The sequence below is a fragment of the Callionymus lyra genome, chromosome 2 (genome assembly GCF_982586985.1).
Source record: "Callionymus lyra chromosome 2, fCalLyr1.hap1.1, whole genome shotgun sequence".
Lineage (NCBI taxonomy): Eukaryota > Metazoa > Chordata > Actinopteri > Syngnathiformes > Callionymidae > Callionymus > Callionymus lyra.
This window is the reverse complement of record NC_141819.1, coordinates 26,896,718-26,913,699: the sequence shown is the minus strand read 5'-3', so window position 1 is coordinate 26,913,699 and position 16,982 is coordinate 26,896,718. Positions and strand designations below refer to the sequence as shown.

General features: G+C 39.3%; 2 protein-coding genes across 2 annotated transcripts; one reads left to right on the top strand and one right to left on the bottom strand.

The window, feature by feature from the left end:
* get4 (guided entry of tail-anchored proteins factor 4) lies at positions 1-5,488 on the top strand. Its single transcript, XM_087784375.1, has 9 exons — positions 1-198; positions 850-928; positions 1,036-1,117; positions 1,222-1,371; positions 1,721-1,859; positions 2,721-2,861; positions 3,282-3,357; positions 3,454-3,526; positions 4,452-5,488. The coding sequence occupies exons 1-9, from the start codon at positions 59-61 to the stop codon at positions 4,541-4,543; spliced, it is 972 nt and encodes a 323-aa protein (XP_087640501.1). The 5' UTR covers positions 1-58; the 3' UTR covers positions 4,544-5,488.
* On the bottom strand, positions 5,399-16,908 carry vps35l (VPS35 endosomal protein sorting factor like). The gene is made up of 30 exons (XM_087784374.1): positions 16,885-16,908; positions 16,221-16,320; positions 15,974-16,150; positions 15,764-15,883; positions 15,432-15,456; positions 15,142-15,221; positions 14,384-14,512; positions 14,225-14,309; positions 14,090-14,146; positions 13,928-14,024; positions 13,734-13,781; positions 13,570-13,663; positions 13,293-13,493; positions 12,378-12,424; positions 12,204-12,315; positions 12,001-12,117; positions 11,701-11,754; positions 11,192-11,272; positions 11,067-11,129; positions 10,823-10,908; positions 9,162-9,242; positions 8,862-8,925; positions 8,700-8,798; positions 8,552-8,629; positions 7,651-7,765; positions 7,439-7,578; positions 7,069-7,234; positions 6,883-7,001; positions 6,084-6,233; positions 5,399-6,014 (listed from the first exon to the last, which is right to left on the bottom strand). Exons 1-30 carry the CDS (start codon positions 16,899-16,901, stop codon positions 5,916-5,918), a joined length of 2,901 nt encoding a protein of 966 aa, XP_087640500.1. The 5' UTR covers positions 16,902-16,908; the 3' UTR covers positions 5,399-5,915.
* Positions 16,909-16,982: the final 74 nt, after the last annotated feature.

Here is a 16,982-nt window from a genome sequence, read left to right as displayed (position 1 = left end):
GACGAGGAAGTTTGCTAACAGCTCTCCGGTGCCCGCCGGTCTACTCACGGAGCTGAAGATGACGGAGCAGGAGTCTCTGAGAGGCTCGAGTGCCAGGAACCGTGGCGGCGTCCAGAGAGTGGAGGGGAAGCTGCGCGCCAGTGTTGAGAAGGGCGATTATTATGAAGCACACCAGATGTACAGGACGTTATTCTTCAGGTAAACGTTCCGCGGAGGCCTGTCCCGACCGCTCCACTGTCAACCGTGTTCCTCACTCGCTCGTCTGTGATTGGCAGACATCCGCGGGTTCACGCCCACTTCTCTCCGATTCGTTATTTTGTTTGGTCCGTCCATGTGTCAATCTTGTTATGCTAGCTAAATAGCATTATATTTAGCGTCACTCGGTAGCTACCCCAAATGGACAGTCACCGTTACCAGACGTTGACATCGCAAATAACGCAGCAAACTCGCATTAAATTGAATTGTGTTCATTTTATTTCCGTGACTTTATCGATAAAACTGTTGTCGATGACGACCAGCTGTGTTAGCCTCACACAATGTAGCTAATACTCCCTTAACTGCCGTGTTCTGTTCTCGTAATATCCAACATTTTGTTTGTTTTCAGCCACTATTTCAGAGACAGGGAGTTGAATTATCGAAATAAAATGGATCAATATTAACGATCACACCCGTTTTAAAACAACAGCAAGTCAAAAGCATATTTTTTTTAATAAGTAATTGCTTCCTGTCTTATGATCATTATGAACCAATATTGCGTGACGCAAATGTTTGTGTGTGTGTGCTTGTAGATACCACGACCTGTTCGCAATCTCTCCGACACACACTTACTTACACGCCTTCTATTTACAGGTACATGTCACAGGCAAAACACGCCGAGGCGAGGGAGCTCATGTACAACGGAGCTCTACTGTTTTTCAGCTACAACCAGGTATTGAAATCCAACTTATTGTGTAGTTTCCATGTTAGTAGTATATGCATGCATACGTTTTTCTACACGTACCTGAAATATACTTGACAAATATGTCCATCTTACAGCAAAATAGTGCTGCAGATCTTTCCATGTTGGTCCTGGAAGTGTTGGAGAAATCTGAGACAAAAGTTGAAGATGAAATATTAGGTGAGTGTCACCCACAGGTCAAAATAGTGTCATGTTTTGATCATCAATGTTGTGATAGTATTTAAAAAAAACCTGTCAAATGGTGTTTTTTTTTTGCTGAACAGAAAGTCTCGCAAAGCTGTTTAGCCAAATGGACCAGAACTCTCCAGAAAGGGTTGCGTTTGTGTCGCGAGCCTTGAAATGGTCCACTGGAGGGCCCGGCAAGTTGGGACATCCTAAACTACACCAGCTTCTGGCAGTCACGTTATGGAAAGGTACCGTAATGGTCTCCTCTCTGTGACAAATAATGGTATTGTCATAGAAAATGGTGTGGGTTGTCTGGTCGACTTAAGACATTGATTGACATCAGAAAAGGTGTTTGAAGCCTGATTTCTACATTACACTGAATTAACACTTTAATATAAACTGGACATTATTTAATATAATTTCTCTTCCAGGTAGATGAATGCATTATTCTAACAGAATTAGGCTCAAGTAAGGAGCAAATGATCATCTTGCATATACTTGAGCGTCTTTTAACAGGTCTGAGAAGTTCAGTTGAGTCGGTGTCGTTTTCAGAATGCAAAATTTCAACATTGTCAATGTTAAACTTTGTGTGTCCAGAGCAAAACTACAGTGAGTCACGTTACCATTTCCTGCACTCCTCCGACGGAGAAGGCTGTGCAAAGATGCTCGTGGAGTATTCAGCATCCAGAGGCTTCCGAAGTGAAGTCGACATGTTTGTGGCACAAGCCGTCTTACAGTAAGTGACACTCAGCATATGTTATAACACTGAGCCTTATCAAACAAGAGTGTAGTGAACTTTACTTCAGGCGGTTCAAGTCTGAGGAACATCCTGGTGACTGACCAGTGCAGCCTGATGAATAAATAAATGTTTTTTCTATTAAAAAAAGACAGTCATTCACTTAACCAATCATGATTTGTATCCTTGTAACCCAGTGTGTCTAATTGACAAGTATTCCCGGTAGGGCTGTGTATGGGCAAGAATCTGGCGATCTGATACGTTTCACAATACAGGGGTAATGATAGGATATATTCTGATACTGTAGGATCAAGAGTATATTTGTTGCGATGCCTTGTACTTGACTCTGGCGTTGCAGAATGTACATACCAAATGACTTGACAAAGTTGTAACTGCTTTAAATTTTTTGAAACGGAAATATCTCCAAACATCAGCTTTTAAAGCTGCCGGAGTCGACTGTATCCTCTCGTCCTCAGTCATTGCTGGGATCTCGTATGATTTCATTGTTCATTTAGGTGCAGAGGATGATGAACAAACGTTGTGAATATTCGAATGCTAATGGTGAAAAATTGAATTATTTTCTTTTACACACAACCTTGAACTATAGACCATTAAAAACTATGGTAGCACATAAAGTAGGATTTGCAAATGAAATGAAAAAAAAAAAAGAAGTTGTAATCGATACAATGCTGTTGAATAGCAATACACTATCATGGAAAAGAATATCGTGATTTGCTGCCATATCGATATTTTCCAACACCCTAGTTACCACCATGACTACATGTAGCAACATTTTTGTATCTTCTTGTCCTTTTAAAGTGCGACTCGCTCAATAACTCTCTCACCTCGTCCTCCTCACAGGTTTCTTTGTTTAAAGAACAAAAGCGGCGCTTCTGTGGTGTTCAGCACATACACAGAGAAACACCCGTCCATAGAGAAAGGCCCTCCGTTCGTCCAACCTCTCCTGAACTTTATCTGGTTTCTGCTGCTGGCAGTGGACGGGTACGTGTCTCTTGTTGTTTAAAACCAGTAAACAGCTGCTACCCATCCATGAAGATCTAAACCTCTCTAGAGGGTGTGGAGAAGCAGATATGAATATATTGTATGTTCTAAATATTTTCATCAAAAAACAGACTTTGATGGTGCCATCGCTTAAATGTGTTTGGTTAATCCATATTCAAAAATACTTTATATTGTAACCGTAATTGCGTGATGCTTAGTATTAATAAGAATTATTTTACAAAAATTAAAGTTTTTTTCTTGTCAAGTCCATTTTTTCTTTCTAATATTGTTTTTCACTGACATTTAATTAAATTATAGAAGTAGTCCTGTATTTTCATGATAAGTACAACTACATGATGCTCGTTGAAACACACAGTATAACATTGTGATTGACTAATGGTGTCTCCATCTTTCTTTCAGAGGCAGAGTAACAGTTTTCACTGTGTTGTGTGAGCAATATCAACCCTCCCTGAAGAGGGACCCCATGTATAATGAGGTGAGCACACGCGTGTTAGTGCTCATTGTGTTATGACATGGTAGAAACATTCTAACACCGTCAACCATGTGTCGTTTCTCTTCCTCTCGTCACCAGTATCTTGACAGAATAGGCCAACTTTTCTTTGGTGTTCCACCCAAACAGTCTCCATCATATGGCGGGCTGTTCGGTGAGTCAACTTTATTTTGTCTGTGTTTTGTACTTAAAAAAAGGAAAGTGAATTGAGAAGCTCAGCCTTGACTCATTCAGGCACCATTCATGCAAATTCATATTGTGGAGGTCATCGACAAGTTCAGCATAGTCGGCACAAATATGATGAGAAGATCCTGATTCAAGTAGAGTTGGTCCCTCACGATGTTTTGTCAACGATGACAAGTTCAAGGTTTTACGTCGGTCATGGAGCTGAGCCACTGACTGATGGAGTTGTAGGAAGTGTTTTAGTTTCCAGGTTAAGGGGTGAACCCTGTTATCCCTCGACATATCAGGGTTTACAGTGGTTTTAATCTCCACTGACAAAAACTTCAATGTGTTATACAAGTCTTTTAGGGGAGAATGATACTAAATAATGCTTAAAATCTAAAGGTGCAAACTGTGAACTTGGCTTTAATGTTTAGGATTATATGATCATCTATCGTCTGCAAAGATCATTCGTTTGAATTGATGCTAAATATGTGGAAAAAAAACCTATGTAAAGGTAAATTATTTAAAATGTACTTCCATGTTTCACAACATTGCAGCCTTGATTTTACAGCGTTGAGTCGCAGCTACACATTAACCTTCACTGTAGAGTTCATACAAACCGACCCTGGCAGTGTAAGGACGCAGAACTGCCCTTTTTTTCAGAGGCTGAGACGTGAACACACACACCTATGTTCTATTGTATATAAAGATATTCTAACATGACACTGTATTCCTACAAAATGACTTATTTGTCCCTATAATAAAAATATAAGTTCTCTACCGCAGCGCCCACACTTCAACATGCTTGCTGCCGTCATGTGATGACATTTCACAATATGTCGTGGATTCAATACTTTGACAAGCCTCTGAATTCGAGTCAAGACGCTCCTTTAAGATGACCTTTGCTCCCGTAGGAAACCTGCTCAACAGTCTGATGGGGTCGGGCGACGACGACGACGCAGCCGAGGAGGTTCAGGAGGACAGCAGTCCCATAGAGCTGGACTGAAGCGGAGACGTAGGGAGCAAACAAACAAACAAATAACACGGGAAGGGGAAGACGTCACACTTCCCTCTCACTAATGGCGGTTGTGGTCCAAGGCAGCCCCTCCCTCTTCTGGTGATCCATCCGTGACGACGAGCTTCAACATCACAGCTGGGACGGATGGCACAAACGTTTGTTGAATAAATGTGAAAATATTTTATTCTAACCTTTTTTTTTCTTCTTAGTTTTCAACTCTTTTACGCTCTAAAGAGAATATGTGGAGTAAGGTCTGTTGTAACGAGTTGACGCTTCCTGCCACCTCACTGATGTTTGCTCACGTTCACGCGGCTCAACTTGTGTTGGTTTTTATCAGCACTTTGTTTCTGTTCTAGGGTTGGTTATGTTAGTAAATTAAATGAACTTGTCGTTCTGTTTCACCAAGTTTTCATTTCCCGTCTGTCCAACAGTCCTTAGTAGGAACACGAGGCGTCGCCAAGAAGAACTTGATTTCTTTGTTTTAATCTCGTCGCAGAAACAAATCGGTTCATCTGAGATGTATTAACGCGTCGCTCCCGTCACACGCACAGAAGTTTACAGTAGAAGAGATGATTCGTCAGTTTGTGAACTTCTGTTCTTCATTATCACTACATGAACTGTTTGAGTCTCGTCTTCATAGTCCAGCCCAGCGCTGACGTTAACCAACCAAATATTATAAATGGTGACGCAGACGTAAAAGCCAAGGATCCAGTGTTTGACGTGTCGATTATTACTGACGTCCCATCGATGGATGATGAGCTCAACTGATCTTACAGCTGAGATAAGTACATGCATGACCAAAGTCAGGCGGACTCCCCAGATATCATCCAGCCGATGCATGAGTTCTGTTTTTACATGTTTATTTCTGACAGAAAGACGGGAGTGTTTGCCTTTCCAATGATACACTGATTAAATAAATACTTGACAACATGACGGACGTCTGACAGCGTAGCGGTGTTTTTCTACACAAGTCATGTGACCCGGTCTGAAGTCTGTTTTAACGGCGTCGACGTGGAAGATCAAATGTTGGGTCGATTACAGAAGTTCTTCTCTGTCACATTAATGGCACATATTACACATAAAGCCTTATTTAAAGTCATATATTCTCTGCTGAAGCATATATTGGAACGTTAAAGTATCTACACAATTGGCTCAAAAATCAGCCCACAGTTAATATTCGGGAACTAAGAACCAACATGATGTTAAAGTTGAACTTATTTTACCATTTAAATTACATTAACCAATATAATGAGACTTCAATTGTGGATTAAAGTCATAACAAAACTTGGCACGTAATGTAGTTAATTGTTAATATCTGTTGACTTAATTTCATAAACCTCTTCACGTTGAAGTCCGGCGTTTACGTCCGTGACTGCAGGGAAAGCCTCTGGACCATGTCTGACAGATGCGTCATGTCGGCCTGCTGGGCCTGATGTTTGATGAACTCCAGTGTGCGAACCTTCGGAGACAAAACGGGTGCGAGTGAGACTCGAGTACGCGTGACACAGGCCGGTGAGCGAGGACTCACGGAGACTCTGGTGTCACAGTAGCCGTGCTTGTGGCTGAGGTTCCACAGGTTGACGGCCAGTTGGTTCAGCTTGTTGTTCCTCAGGTCACCGTGAGCCAGAAGAACGCCGAAGACTGAGAAGGCCACGGCGCCTTGGCGGCGTACGTGCAGCTGTAACAGATCAAGTTTTGAGTTTTTAAATCTTTTTCATGCCTTCTCTCATTACTTACATAACTTATAATTTCAAGTTTTATAGCTTCAACATCAATCAATGTGACTATCCAGGGACTTTTTGTTTGGTTTGTAGAACCATGTCTGGATTTATCAGACCGCCTTCTACTTGGATCTAAGTGAAGTTGGATCACTTTACTATTTTTTTTGAAACCAAAAAGGTATAAATCCAGAAAAAAGTAATGAGTTTTCGATCCAAACTTTTCTTTTTTTAAATTCAAATTTCTATTTTAGTTTCAGTTTCAGCTCTGTGACCTATAATGTTGTATATGGCAAGTTAACAAAATAAAATGGAAAAAAGTAAAAAATAAATTGAACATGACAGTGGATAATTCAGAAAACTTCACTCTTGTCATTACAACAACAATTTGTTCTGGTGAATAACACTGTTTAGTTAGTTTCATATCCAAATATTCCAAGTAGATTTAAAATAAGAGAAATTAAAATGTAAAAACTTCCTTTTACATTCTAACGTTTGTAGTAAACACAACACTGGAATTTTTGTGGTGGCAACATAAAATAACATAAAATAATGAAAATAAATCAAAATAAAATAAAACAAACATGTGGATATCAGCTGAAGTCTCACCTCTTCCTGACCCAGGACCTTCAGGTGGTCCAGGATCTGACCGATCAAGGCCTCACACAACTTGGATATCTCTGATAAAAACTTGGGGTCTCCACCATACAGCGTTTCGTTGGAGTCCACTGAAACGGAGACAAGCGATGATTGACTCACCAGAGAAGTAAACTGTCGGTGAATAAGAGTGTTTACTTTTGGGGATGGAGTACAGATAGGATTCTTGACTCATGGCTGCCAGCAGAGGAACAGCGCAGATGTAGATCCGAACCTTGGCGTCGCTGTTCTCATCCCAGACGTAATCCTGCACCATGTTGAGAAGACCTCGGAACAAGTACAGGACGCCGTGCTCGGGATGATCCTTATCACATATTTCATGACATATTTAATTTTGTGCCACATAAGATCAAAAGAAGCTTCAACCTGACTTTAAATAAGTCGATGACTAGGAGGTGAAAACAGTCGCATCATCAAATTATTCAAATGTGTCACACAGCCTCATGTTCTGAGCAGAAACCTCCTCTACACCTGTGAATGTTCCCCATAATAATATTTGCAACTTTACCGGGACGACCAGCAAAGTGGCGATGAAGCTGCTGATGAAGTCCAGCAGGTAAGTCTCAGAGGAACGAAGTTTCCCCTCGATGCTGATGGAGCGCGGCACTTCTGGAAGAAGGCTCACTGCAGCTTTGAGGAACGCGTCGGCTGGAGAGAAGGACATGAAGGATGAAGACGATAAAACCTGTGTGATGGAGTTCATGACCTCGCAGTTCTCACCCTGGGATAAACATTGGTTGGCCAACGCTACCTGACCCGACAGCAGGTACAGACTGAGGCGGCTGAAGATGCTGCCGAGTGATGGGATGGTGATGAAGCTGTAGGCAGCGCAGGCCTGCGAGGGATAGAGAGAAAGAGGGATGAGAAATAGACGTAAAGAAAGCAAGAGCCGAGACAGATAGAGAGTAAATAAAGAGAGCAAAAAATGAAAGGAGACAAAGACAGAACGGGACAGAAAGAGAGAGATAGTGAGAGAGAAGAGACAAGAGAAAAAGAAACGGGGGGGAAAAGAGAGGCAGAGACAGCAAAAAAAGGCAGAGGAGGGAAATAAAGAGGGAGGGACATATAAATATAGAGTGAAATAGAGACAGAAAGAAAGACACAGAAATAGACACAGAAAGAGAAAGCGAGACAACCACAGAGAGATAGAGAAAGAGTGAGACCAAGAGAAAGTAAAAGAGAGACAGGAAGAAATAAAGAGAGAGAGAGACAGAAAGAAAGATGGAGAGAGAAACAGAAAAGGAGAGAAAGACAGCCACAGAGAGAGAGAGAAAGAGACGTTGAGAAGGAAAGAAATAGAGACAGAGACAGGGAATGAAAGAGTGAAGTGACAGAGTGAAGGTAAATAAGAAAGACAAAGTAGAGAAAAAGGCGAAGTGAAAGTGAACGAAATGGTGAGAGAGAAAGAAAGAGATGGAGTGAAAGTGAACGAAATAGAGTGAGAAAAAGAGAGATTGAAAATGAGACACAAAGTGAAAAATTAGAGAAAAAGGCGAAGTGAAAGTGAATGAAATTGTGATAGAGAAAGAAAGAGACGGAGTGAAAGTGAAAAAGAGAGACAACATTTCAACAATGAAACCATATTTTCACAAAAGAGAGTCGTAGTGCTCGAGCGACTCACCCGGACGAAGGCTGCCGTTTTCCTGGAGTGATTCCCCTTCATCACCCTCCTGGTCTCCATGGCCAGCTGGTTCACCATCTGAGTCACAGGTCAAGAGGTCACAGGTCACAATACCGTACAGCGTGAACCACGTGTTCTACGGCGTTACATGAATCAGTTGCATCAGAACCGGCTCCAGGTTGCAGAACGTGGCTCGAGCTTCCACGCAGAAACTCAGCTGCTGCTCGAAGTCTCGGCCGAAAGAAACCTGAGGACGGGAAGAGAAGTTAAGCTGAGGAAAGAGCAGCAGGAAGAAGCTTCACCGTCTCACCATCCTTATGAATCCAATGATCAGAGATGCCAGCGAGCGTTTCTCATCCTCCAGAGTCAGAGCACTGCAGACAACAACAACAGAACTGCTACGACTACGACTTTACGGCACAGGTTTAGCAAATGCTTAGTTAATTATGGCTCATTTTATTCTTCTTAAAACAAACAAAACAAAAACGTTAATTCAATTCGGTATAAATGAAGCTGGCGTTGATTCTATTTCCTGCTCCACAGCCAGAAGTTCTGCGAGTCCAGACTCAAGTTGTAAAGATGAAGTAACGTATGTTTAGCGTTTGCGTACTTGACCGAGTCGTGCATGATCTTGCAGATGTGCAGCATGGCGTTGAGGATGACCGGGTCTCTGGTGGGTTCCAGCTGGTGTCTGAGAAACATGTTCAAAAGCATGAAATACAGACAGAAATCAAAAACATCATTTAGCTAAAGATGTACTTCTTAAGGTTTTAAATGATGATTTCATGGTTTATTTCATCTTTTTTTGAGGTGTCATTGTGGCACATTACTAACATGACAAATATGTCATACAATTGTATTTTATTGTTAATTAACTGAGAGTATTTAATTGATAGTCATTTTAGTAGTTTAATCAGGATCAAATTAAAAAACAATATAGAATAATTAATTATATTGGGGGTTGCTCAAGTATAGCACCCAAATTACACATTTTAAAACAGAACTACAGTATTTCTCAATTAAGGTCAAGTTAAACAGTATATTTGAAACAAGTTTCAACAAGTCAATGTGTTGAGGGACACGATAAAGAAAATGTATGTTGCTTCTGGATGAGGAAAAGTTGTGTAATACTGCTTCATTATTACAATTTTGGCTCTTTTTTTGGAAAGTGGACCCAAACAAGACGTTTGGTCCTAGTAGGTCCATTGACCTTCGGTCCATTCTGTTTTTAATTTTGAATCAAAAATTGGAAACCAAAAAGTGTGATATTATTCTTGTGTAGGAGGTCTTTAAAAACAAAATATGGGGCGGTTTTCATTCAAATACAGGAATACAATTTAATGTTGTCTTAATTTGCTATTATTGATTTTTTTACTTGTAGAAAAACTTGAAGAATCCAATGTATGTTAATCCGAAATTCAAAAATGAGAATCGTCACTGCTGGTCGATCAAAGTACAGAGAAAACAGGTGTAGAACTGCACTACTCTTCCTCACTTCAGGGGTTGAACCGATTTATTTCTGGTTAATTTTTTAATTTTTTTCCAATCATTTTTACAGACAATCTTTTTTTTTCTTTTTTTTTTAAAGAGTGAAGCACCAGCATTTTTAAAATTAACAGAATTTACTTACGGGGAAGATTAAATGTGTGCTGCCAAATGCACTTTTTTCACACTTAATATTATTTAGACACAAGAAGGAAGCTGATATGAAGAAGGATGGTGATACTAAGAATTGCCATGTTGTTGGATACAAATAAGATAAATAAGATGCACTGTAAAGTTCTTACAATTATACATATGAATCCAGGTCACCAGCCATGAACCTCACACACGTCACTGAACTTACACTTTCTGCTAAACGGATCAATCTGCGCAGACTGAAGATGTAAACATTACAAATTGAAATATAGAAATTTGAGGCCTTTCGCCGAAAATGTATTGATTTTTTAAAAAGTTGCCATTAAATCAGATTTACAATTTTTCTGTAAAAGATGAAAATCGATTTGCGTTTTAAAATTGTATATAGATGAATGGAATCGAATACAGACCATTTTTTATTTTTAAGAACGATTATTGGGCAATGTGTGAAAAAAGTTGAAAATAATAAGTGACGCAAACATACTGAGGGATAAATAAAGTTCTATCTATCTATATGGGTCAAGATGCTACACAAGTCTACCAACAAAGTCTTATATCTGAAGTAAAAAGTCCAAAAGCATCAGTTTGATTTCAGAAATCTACAGCAGTGAGTCACTTGTCAACGAGTCCTACCTGAGGAAACCCTCCATGATGGACCTGCAGACCTCCACCCTCACACTGTCCTTCTGGAACATGTCGAGGAAAGGCAGGAATCTCTCCTGAAAAATAGAATAAAACTAACTTTTCAAAAAGTCCAGGAACTTGTGATGGATGGTTAGAACACATTATATCCGATACTAGATATATTTTCACTGCAGTTGAAGAGGTTTAACGAGAACCAAGTTAAATAGTCGCATGCATTTCTCCCTTAACTCACCATTGAGAAGAGGACGGAGAAGTCATGGAAGTATGTGAGGACCCTTCTGATCACAGACTGAAGCTGCATGAGGAGAAAAGCAGGAGTCAGATAGAAACTCAGTGGAATGAGTTGTGAGCACAGACCTGAGTGTAGGCGTCCTCGAATGCTCGGTCAGGAGTCATGTGTTTGATGATGTCCGCCAGCACCGTGTTGACCTCACGCTTCTGAAGAGGATTACAGAAACTGTCGCTTTAAAGATGAACTTGTGGAACAATAGGATCAATAAAATCTGGATGTCTATGAAATCAACAACATTTCTGAGACTCAAGGAAGCTGATTATTTGTGAGATATTCATATTTATACCGAATAAGCTTCAGTCTCAAGGACTTTTTTTAAATGTTGCAAATTAATAACATTTATTTAGTTTGTATTTTATTGGGTTTGGATTGTATTCTAGATTATATAATAATTCATTTAAAGACACATTGTATTATTATCATGGCTTTTCTTTATCCCAATTCCATGTTTTATTTTTCTCGCTTCGTGATAAATCTTTTTGATTTAATTAAGCAGCTCTGTAAAATCTAATTTTCATTGATTGAACTATTGATCCTATTTTCATATTGACCAAAAATCTATGATGTTACTTACTGTAAAATGTCGGCAGGTAAACTCCACCCAGATCTCTGCACAGTTGATGTAATCCTGCAGGAGAAATGACAAAGATTATTAAAAATAAATGAGACATAATTTGTTTATCGACCATTATTTTATTTTTACACAATTCTTGGAAGCTTGTAAGCAAAGCTGGGATTCAGATAGAGATCAGTATGTTATTTTATAAATCAATATAATCAAAAAATAAATGGTAATCAATTGTATCACCATTTTATAATGCAAGATAACCTTCTAAACCTTCTGGTAAATATGTGAATCCATGAGGAGTGTTACCCGAGGACTGCGGACTTTAGTTATGACCTTCCAGGCTTCATTCAGGATCGTCAGTCTTTCTGATTCTGGAGGGTCGGCCCACGTCAGACTGCGGCCCAAAGACCCGAACAACAGGTGCTGCAGGAGAAACATTATTCATGGTGTTTTTTTAGTTGAAAGGTTCCGGATCCCTTCATGTCATGATCGAAGGAAAGCGTGACCACCTTGGGGAAACTGGACTCGTCACAATCTTTGATCATCCCAATGAAGTCAGTCGCTCGTGCCGCTACGAACTCTGGCCTGAAAGCCCTCATGACGGAATTCAGCAGCAAAGAACTGAAGCAAACGAAAACACTTGCTGTAACATCGTTAATGCTTTGGGTAACTTTTGTTCTCACTTGTTGCCGAGACGCTTGCATCGCTCGATCATCTCTGTGAGTAGAACCTGAACAAAAACACATGTATGTGGAAGGATACATGAACATGGCAGCGGAATATTGAAAGAGTAAATTTAGAATCTCAATTGTTGAAACTTTTTTTTAAGGAATTGATAATACTTTTATAAATAATTCAATTAAATAATTTCTATATAAAAAATTTGAATGAGTTTTTAATTGAAATTGAATTCAAGAAGTCATGTGATCGTCTGCGCATCGCATGATTGGCTGAAAGTTCGATCAAGTGGCCGATACTGTTTTGATATGTTTGGTAACATGTTTATATTGAATTTAAAAGGCTACAAATAGAAAAATATGTTTTATTATTCTTATGAATTATTGAAATTAAAATATCAAACTCTATGTGTAAAAACACATTTATTTTTGAAAATATGAATTTTCTTTAAATAAAATGAAAAAAATATATAATTCAAACTTTTCAATACAGAAATGATTGAATGCAATTATTCAAAAATAATTGAATGCCAAAAAAAGCAAAATGTGAAATTCAATTCAATTGAACCATTCAATATTCTGATAAAACTGATATACTTCCATATATTTGAAAAATATCAAGACTCTCTTATGTCACACACTCACTTAAGTAAGTAAGTAAGTAAGTAAGTAAGTAAGTAAGTAAGTAAGTAATTTCTATTTATAGAGCGCTTTTCCAGACCAGGGTCACAAAGCGCTTAAACAATCAAAACAATATTCAATAAAGTATATACTTTAAGATAAAACTGATAACACAACAGGAGTTCCAGAAAATCAAGGAAAAGCCTAAACAAATAAAAACATCTTCTGACACCTAAAATATAAAAATATTATAATAATATAATATTTTATTTATGATCCACATTTGTTGCGCTCACACACCTCAGGAGCTCTGTAGGCGATACACTGCAGGATCCAGTTGATGGCAGGCGTGTAAAGGGTCAGGTACTCGGGCAGCTCCACCCTCTGTATGACCAGCTGGTTCTGAACACTCTCGCCATTGATCTGGCGAAAGGTTCCCAGCAGGTCGAAGAAATTACGATTCAGGCTCTCTTTGACGTGCGGGGCCACCTCCATCCCCACCTGAGGAGCCAACATTCTGTCAGACATACTAGATAAAGACGGTCCGGCGTAGAAAAAATAGAAAGTCATGACTCACCCTGCAGAGGTAGGCTCTGGTATACGCCGCCACCAAAGGGTCACCGATCCCTCTGATCATAGCCGTCAATCGACTCAGAGTCTCCTGGATTCCTCTGTGAAGAGACAGGTTGAAGAAACATTCTATAATCCAGCGAATGGAAACTGTATGAAAAAGCATCTTACGACTTGTTGAGGAAGCGGTTGCACTTCAGGATGGCGGCTTCAACATATCTGCTCTTAGTTGTCAAAGGAAGATTTTATTTAAAATTATATTAAGTTATAGTTTGGTTATAAGAACACAGATTTCAAGATAAAATACAATCATATCTAAAGCTTCATGTGCAGATCCAATCATCAAAAACTTGTTGGAAGAATACAGTCGAGGAAGGAGTTCCCTGATGGAGGCGATCTTAAAGAACCAGTTGAGACACGTCTCTTTGGCCGTGTCATTCACATCCTCCAGAGTGAAGGAGTCTGAGAAGCACATGTTCATCCATGGATCACACTCAATCTCTCACACATGAGGCAAACCTACTCACCCGGTAAAGGTCTTGGTTCCGAACACATAGTCCAAATTCTATCATAAACCAGTCGACCTTTAAAAGGAAACCATTGTTTTTTTTTAAAAAAGGCAGCAGATACTGATAGGAAACAGACGACGGCTCAATACACACCGAAAGTGTCGAGGATGTCAGTGATGAGCACGAACTTGGACGGGTAGAATTGAATCACAGAGGTGTCTGACAGAAGTTTAGAGCACTGAAACACAGATCACTGATCATGTTAACTTTAAAATGTCGACTTTGGTCCAAGGTCAATATCCACACACTCACCTGTATGACAATCTTGAGGGCTTTGACCTTCTGGTCAGACGCCCAGGCCTCCTTCAAGGACTGGTTCAGCTCCTCGATGCGGTTGGCATAATCCTGTTGGGAGAGATTCAGCAGCTCCCGCTGGGACCCCTAGAAAAGTACCAGAACAACAGACAAACACACTGTCAGTATTGACAACATCTCATACTCATCCATCACACCGAGCACTAGCTCTATTCAGGGCTGTGTGATGAGCCCCCTCCTGTTCACCATGCTGACATACAGCTTCTTCACAAGGCACTCAAGGTTTCATAGGTTAAAGATATAGACAAGTGGTGCATCAACCACCAGTCAGGATGACAATCTACAGATCCAGATGCAGAAGAGCCACCACTAATATTTAAGATTCTGAACTAACTCCACATTTACTCTTTTGTCCTTTTCCTTCTGGGAGGCTGTGGAGCATCCAGAGTAGAACCACCTGCAAAGGAACATCTTTCCTAAGCTGTCACATTAATGAACTGTGGTCTTGCTCTTTATACATTATTCATGACTATTTTTGTTTAAGTTATCTTCTTGAAATGATTGAATGTTGTAGTTTTATAACTAGAGTTATTGTTGTTGTTGTTCCATTATCATTATTATTATTACAGTCTTCAATGAAACAAATTTCACTTTTCCTCAAATATGACAACAAATATGTTGATTTAATCCGTGCAAAAGAAAAGGAATAAATAAATAATTGTACAATTGTATGATTCAAGTAAAGCAACACAAACCTCTTCTAGATCATCGAGCTCCTCCAGTCGAGTGCGAACCTTCTCAGAAACAGCTGATGATCCAGGACTTGGAGCATTTCCTGTGACAAAACAACAAATATATTTGAAGATGAATGAAAATAGTTTTTATCTAAGATAGCATGTACCATTCAAAATATGAAGACCAATGAGTGATGAAAGTAAGAAAACATAACTATGAAGCCACATTTATTAATTGAAAGAGTTCAAAACTGTGCTAAAAATAGCAGCATTTTAAAGCAGTTTTGCATCATTACAAACCCACATCATACCTTTGTCAGCGCCCATGAACAGATTCTGTAGAAACCGGACACAAACATTAATTAGTAAACGTATATAGGACATGAAAAATATTCATTTAACGTAGCAATACATCTGACCAAATATAATAACATAACTGATTTAATCTTACCACAATACAACCGAAAAGTACAAATGTTGCAGAGAGATCATTGATTTTGAACTGTTTTTCATTTTATATCTTATTTATTTCACACGACTTGGGTTTAAAAGCTAATGGTGTTTATAAACGTATTAATACTTAAAGAAGAAATTGTTTAATGATTTAATGATTGCACAATTATAAAAATACTACAGAACTCACAATTGATAATTTTTCAGTCGTTGTAAACCTCGCCAGGATTTCTCCTCTCTTTGCTGCCCAAGGTTCAAAGTCTGGTCCCAAAGCCAGTTCCTCCTTCTCTCCTCTTTTTCTTCCCAGCTCCTGGAAGCACAACACCGAAGAATAAAAAACTATCTCAGCAATCTCTCAATCAAGGCTTTCAAGACATCTGAATATATATATAGAACCGACCCCTGCAGAGACACTGTGAGACATGACGGGCGTCTGACTGGCCGCAGCAAACATGGAAAGCGGGTCAGTTCCATCCAGCATAGAGCTGAGAGGGTCCGCAGCAACAGAGGAAGATGAAGACGATGATGAAGATGTGCTGCCTTTACGAGCACCACGTCGTGTTTTAGTGTCCGTCACCTTAATACAAATGTAGAGGAGACAACCATTGAGCGGTTTTATTTTTAAATTAAACTATCAAATTGTGTACCATGATGGGTTTAAGTGGATGATACTCTCCAAACTCCACAGGTGTGGCCTCCAGGCGACACTCTTGTAGCTCCTCCTCATACTTGCGACCCCGAAAACGCCTGAGTTTGTTATAAGAATAAAAAGAAAATAGAATTAGAAGAATATAGTGCAGTGAGCAGAAGACCTGGCTGGTTGGACAACCTCCAAACATGACCATTTTTATTTCACGACAAGATTTTCCTGAGCCACAAAAAAAAGAAGAAGATATAAATGTTGTTCTATAACTCTTCATTATTATTTATTTAGATGTAAAGTACGTCAAAAAATCCACTACAAGAAACGCATTTGATTTGAAATGGAAACCGTTAAATCGTGTTATTCGAGTAACATTTCTAAGCATGTTTTCAAACACATAAACCCCATTAAAACAATACATTTAAACCGTGACAAGTGAGAGACGCAGTTATTTCGGACCATTATGGTTTTAATATAAGAAAAAAAGAGGCAATAGTGTGTTAAGCTTTGCTTCAATACAAAACATGCATAAACTAGGACAACAGTGGTGGTCAAGACCATTCCTTCAACTATTTTAAGAGTTACAAAACGCTCTCTAACAATATGGAACATTTAATGTGACATGAAAGTCATAAAGCGTTCATTTGTTTGGTTAAAAAGTATCTTACCACTGCACAGCAGCCATTTTTCTACCGTCATGTGACACACTTGCGCTTCCTGATTCTGAAAGCATTTTTTTTTGCGATTGACAATTATTTTTTTTAAG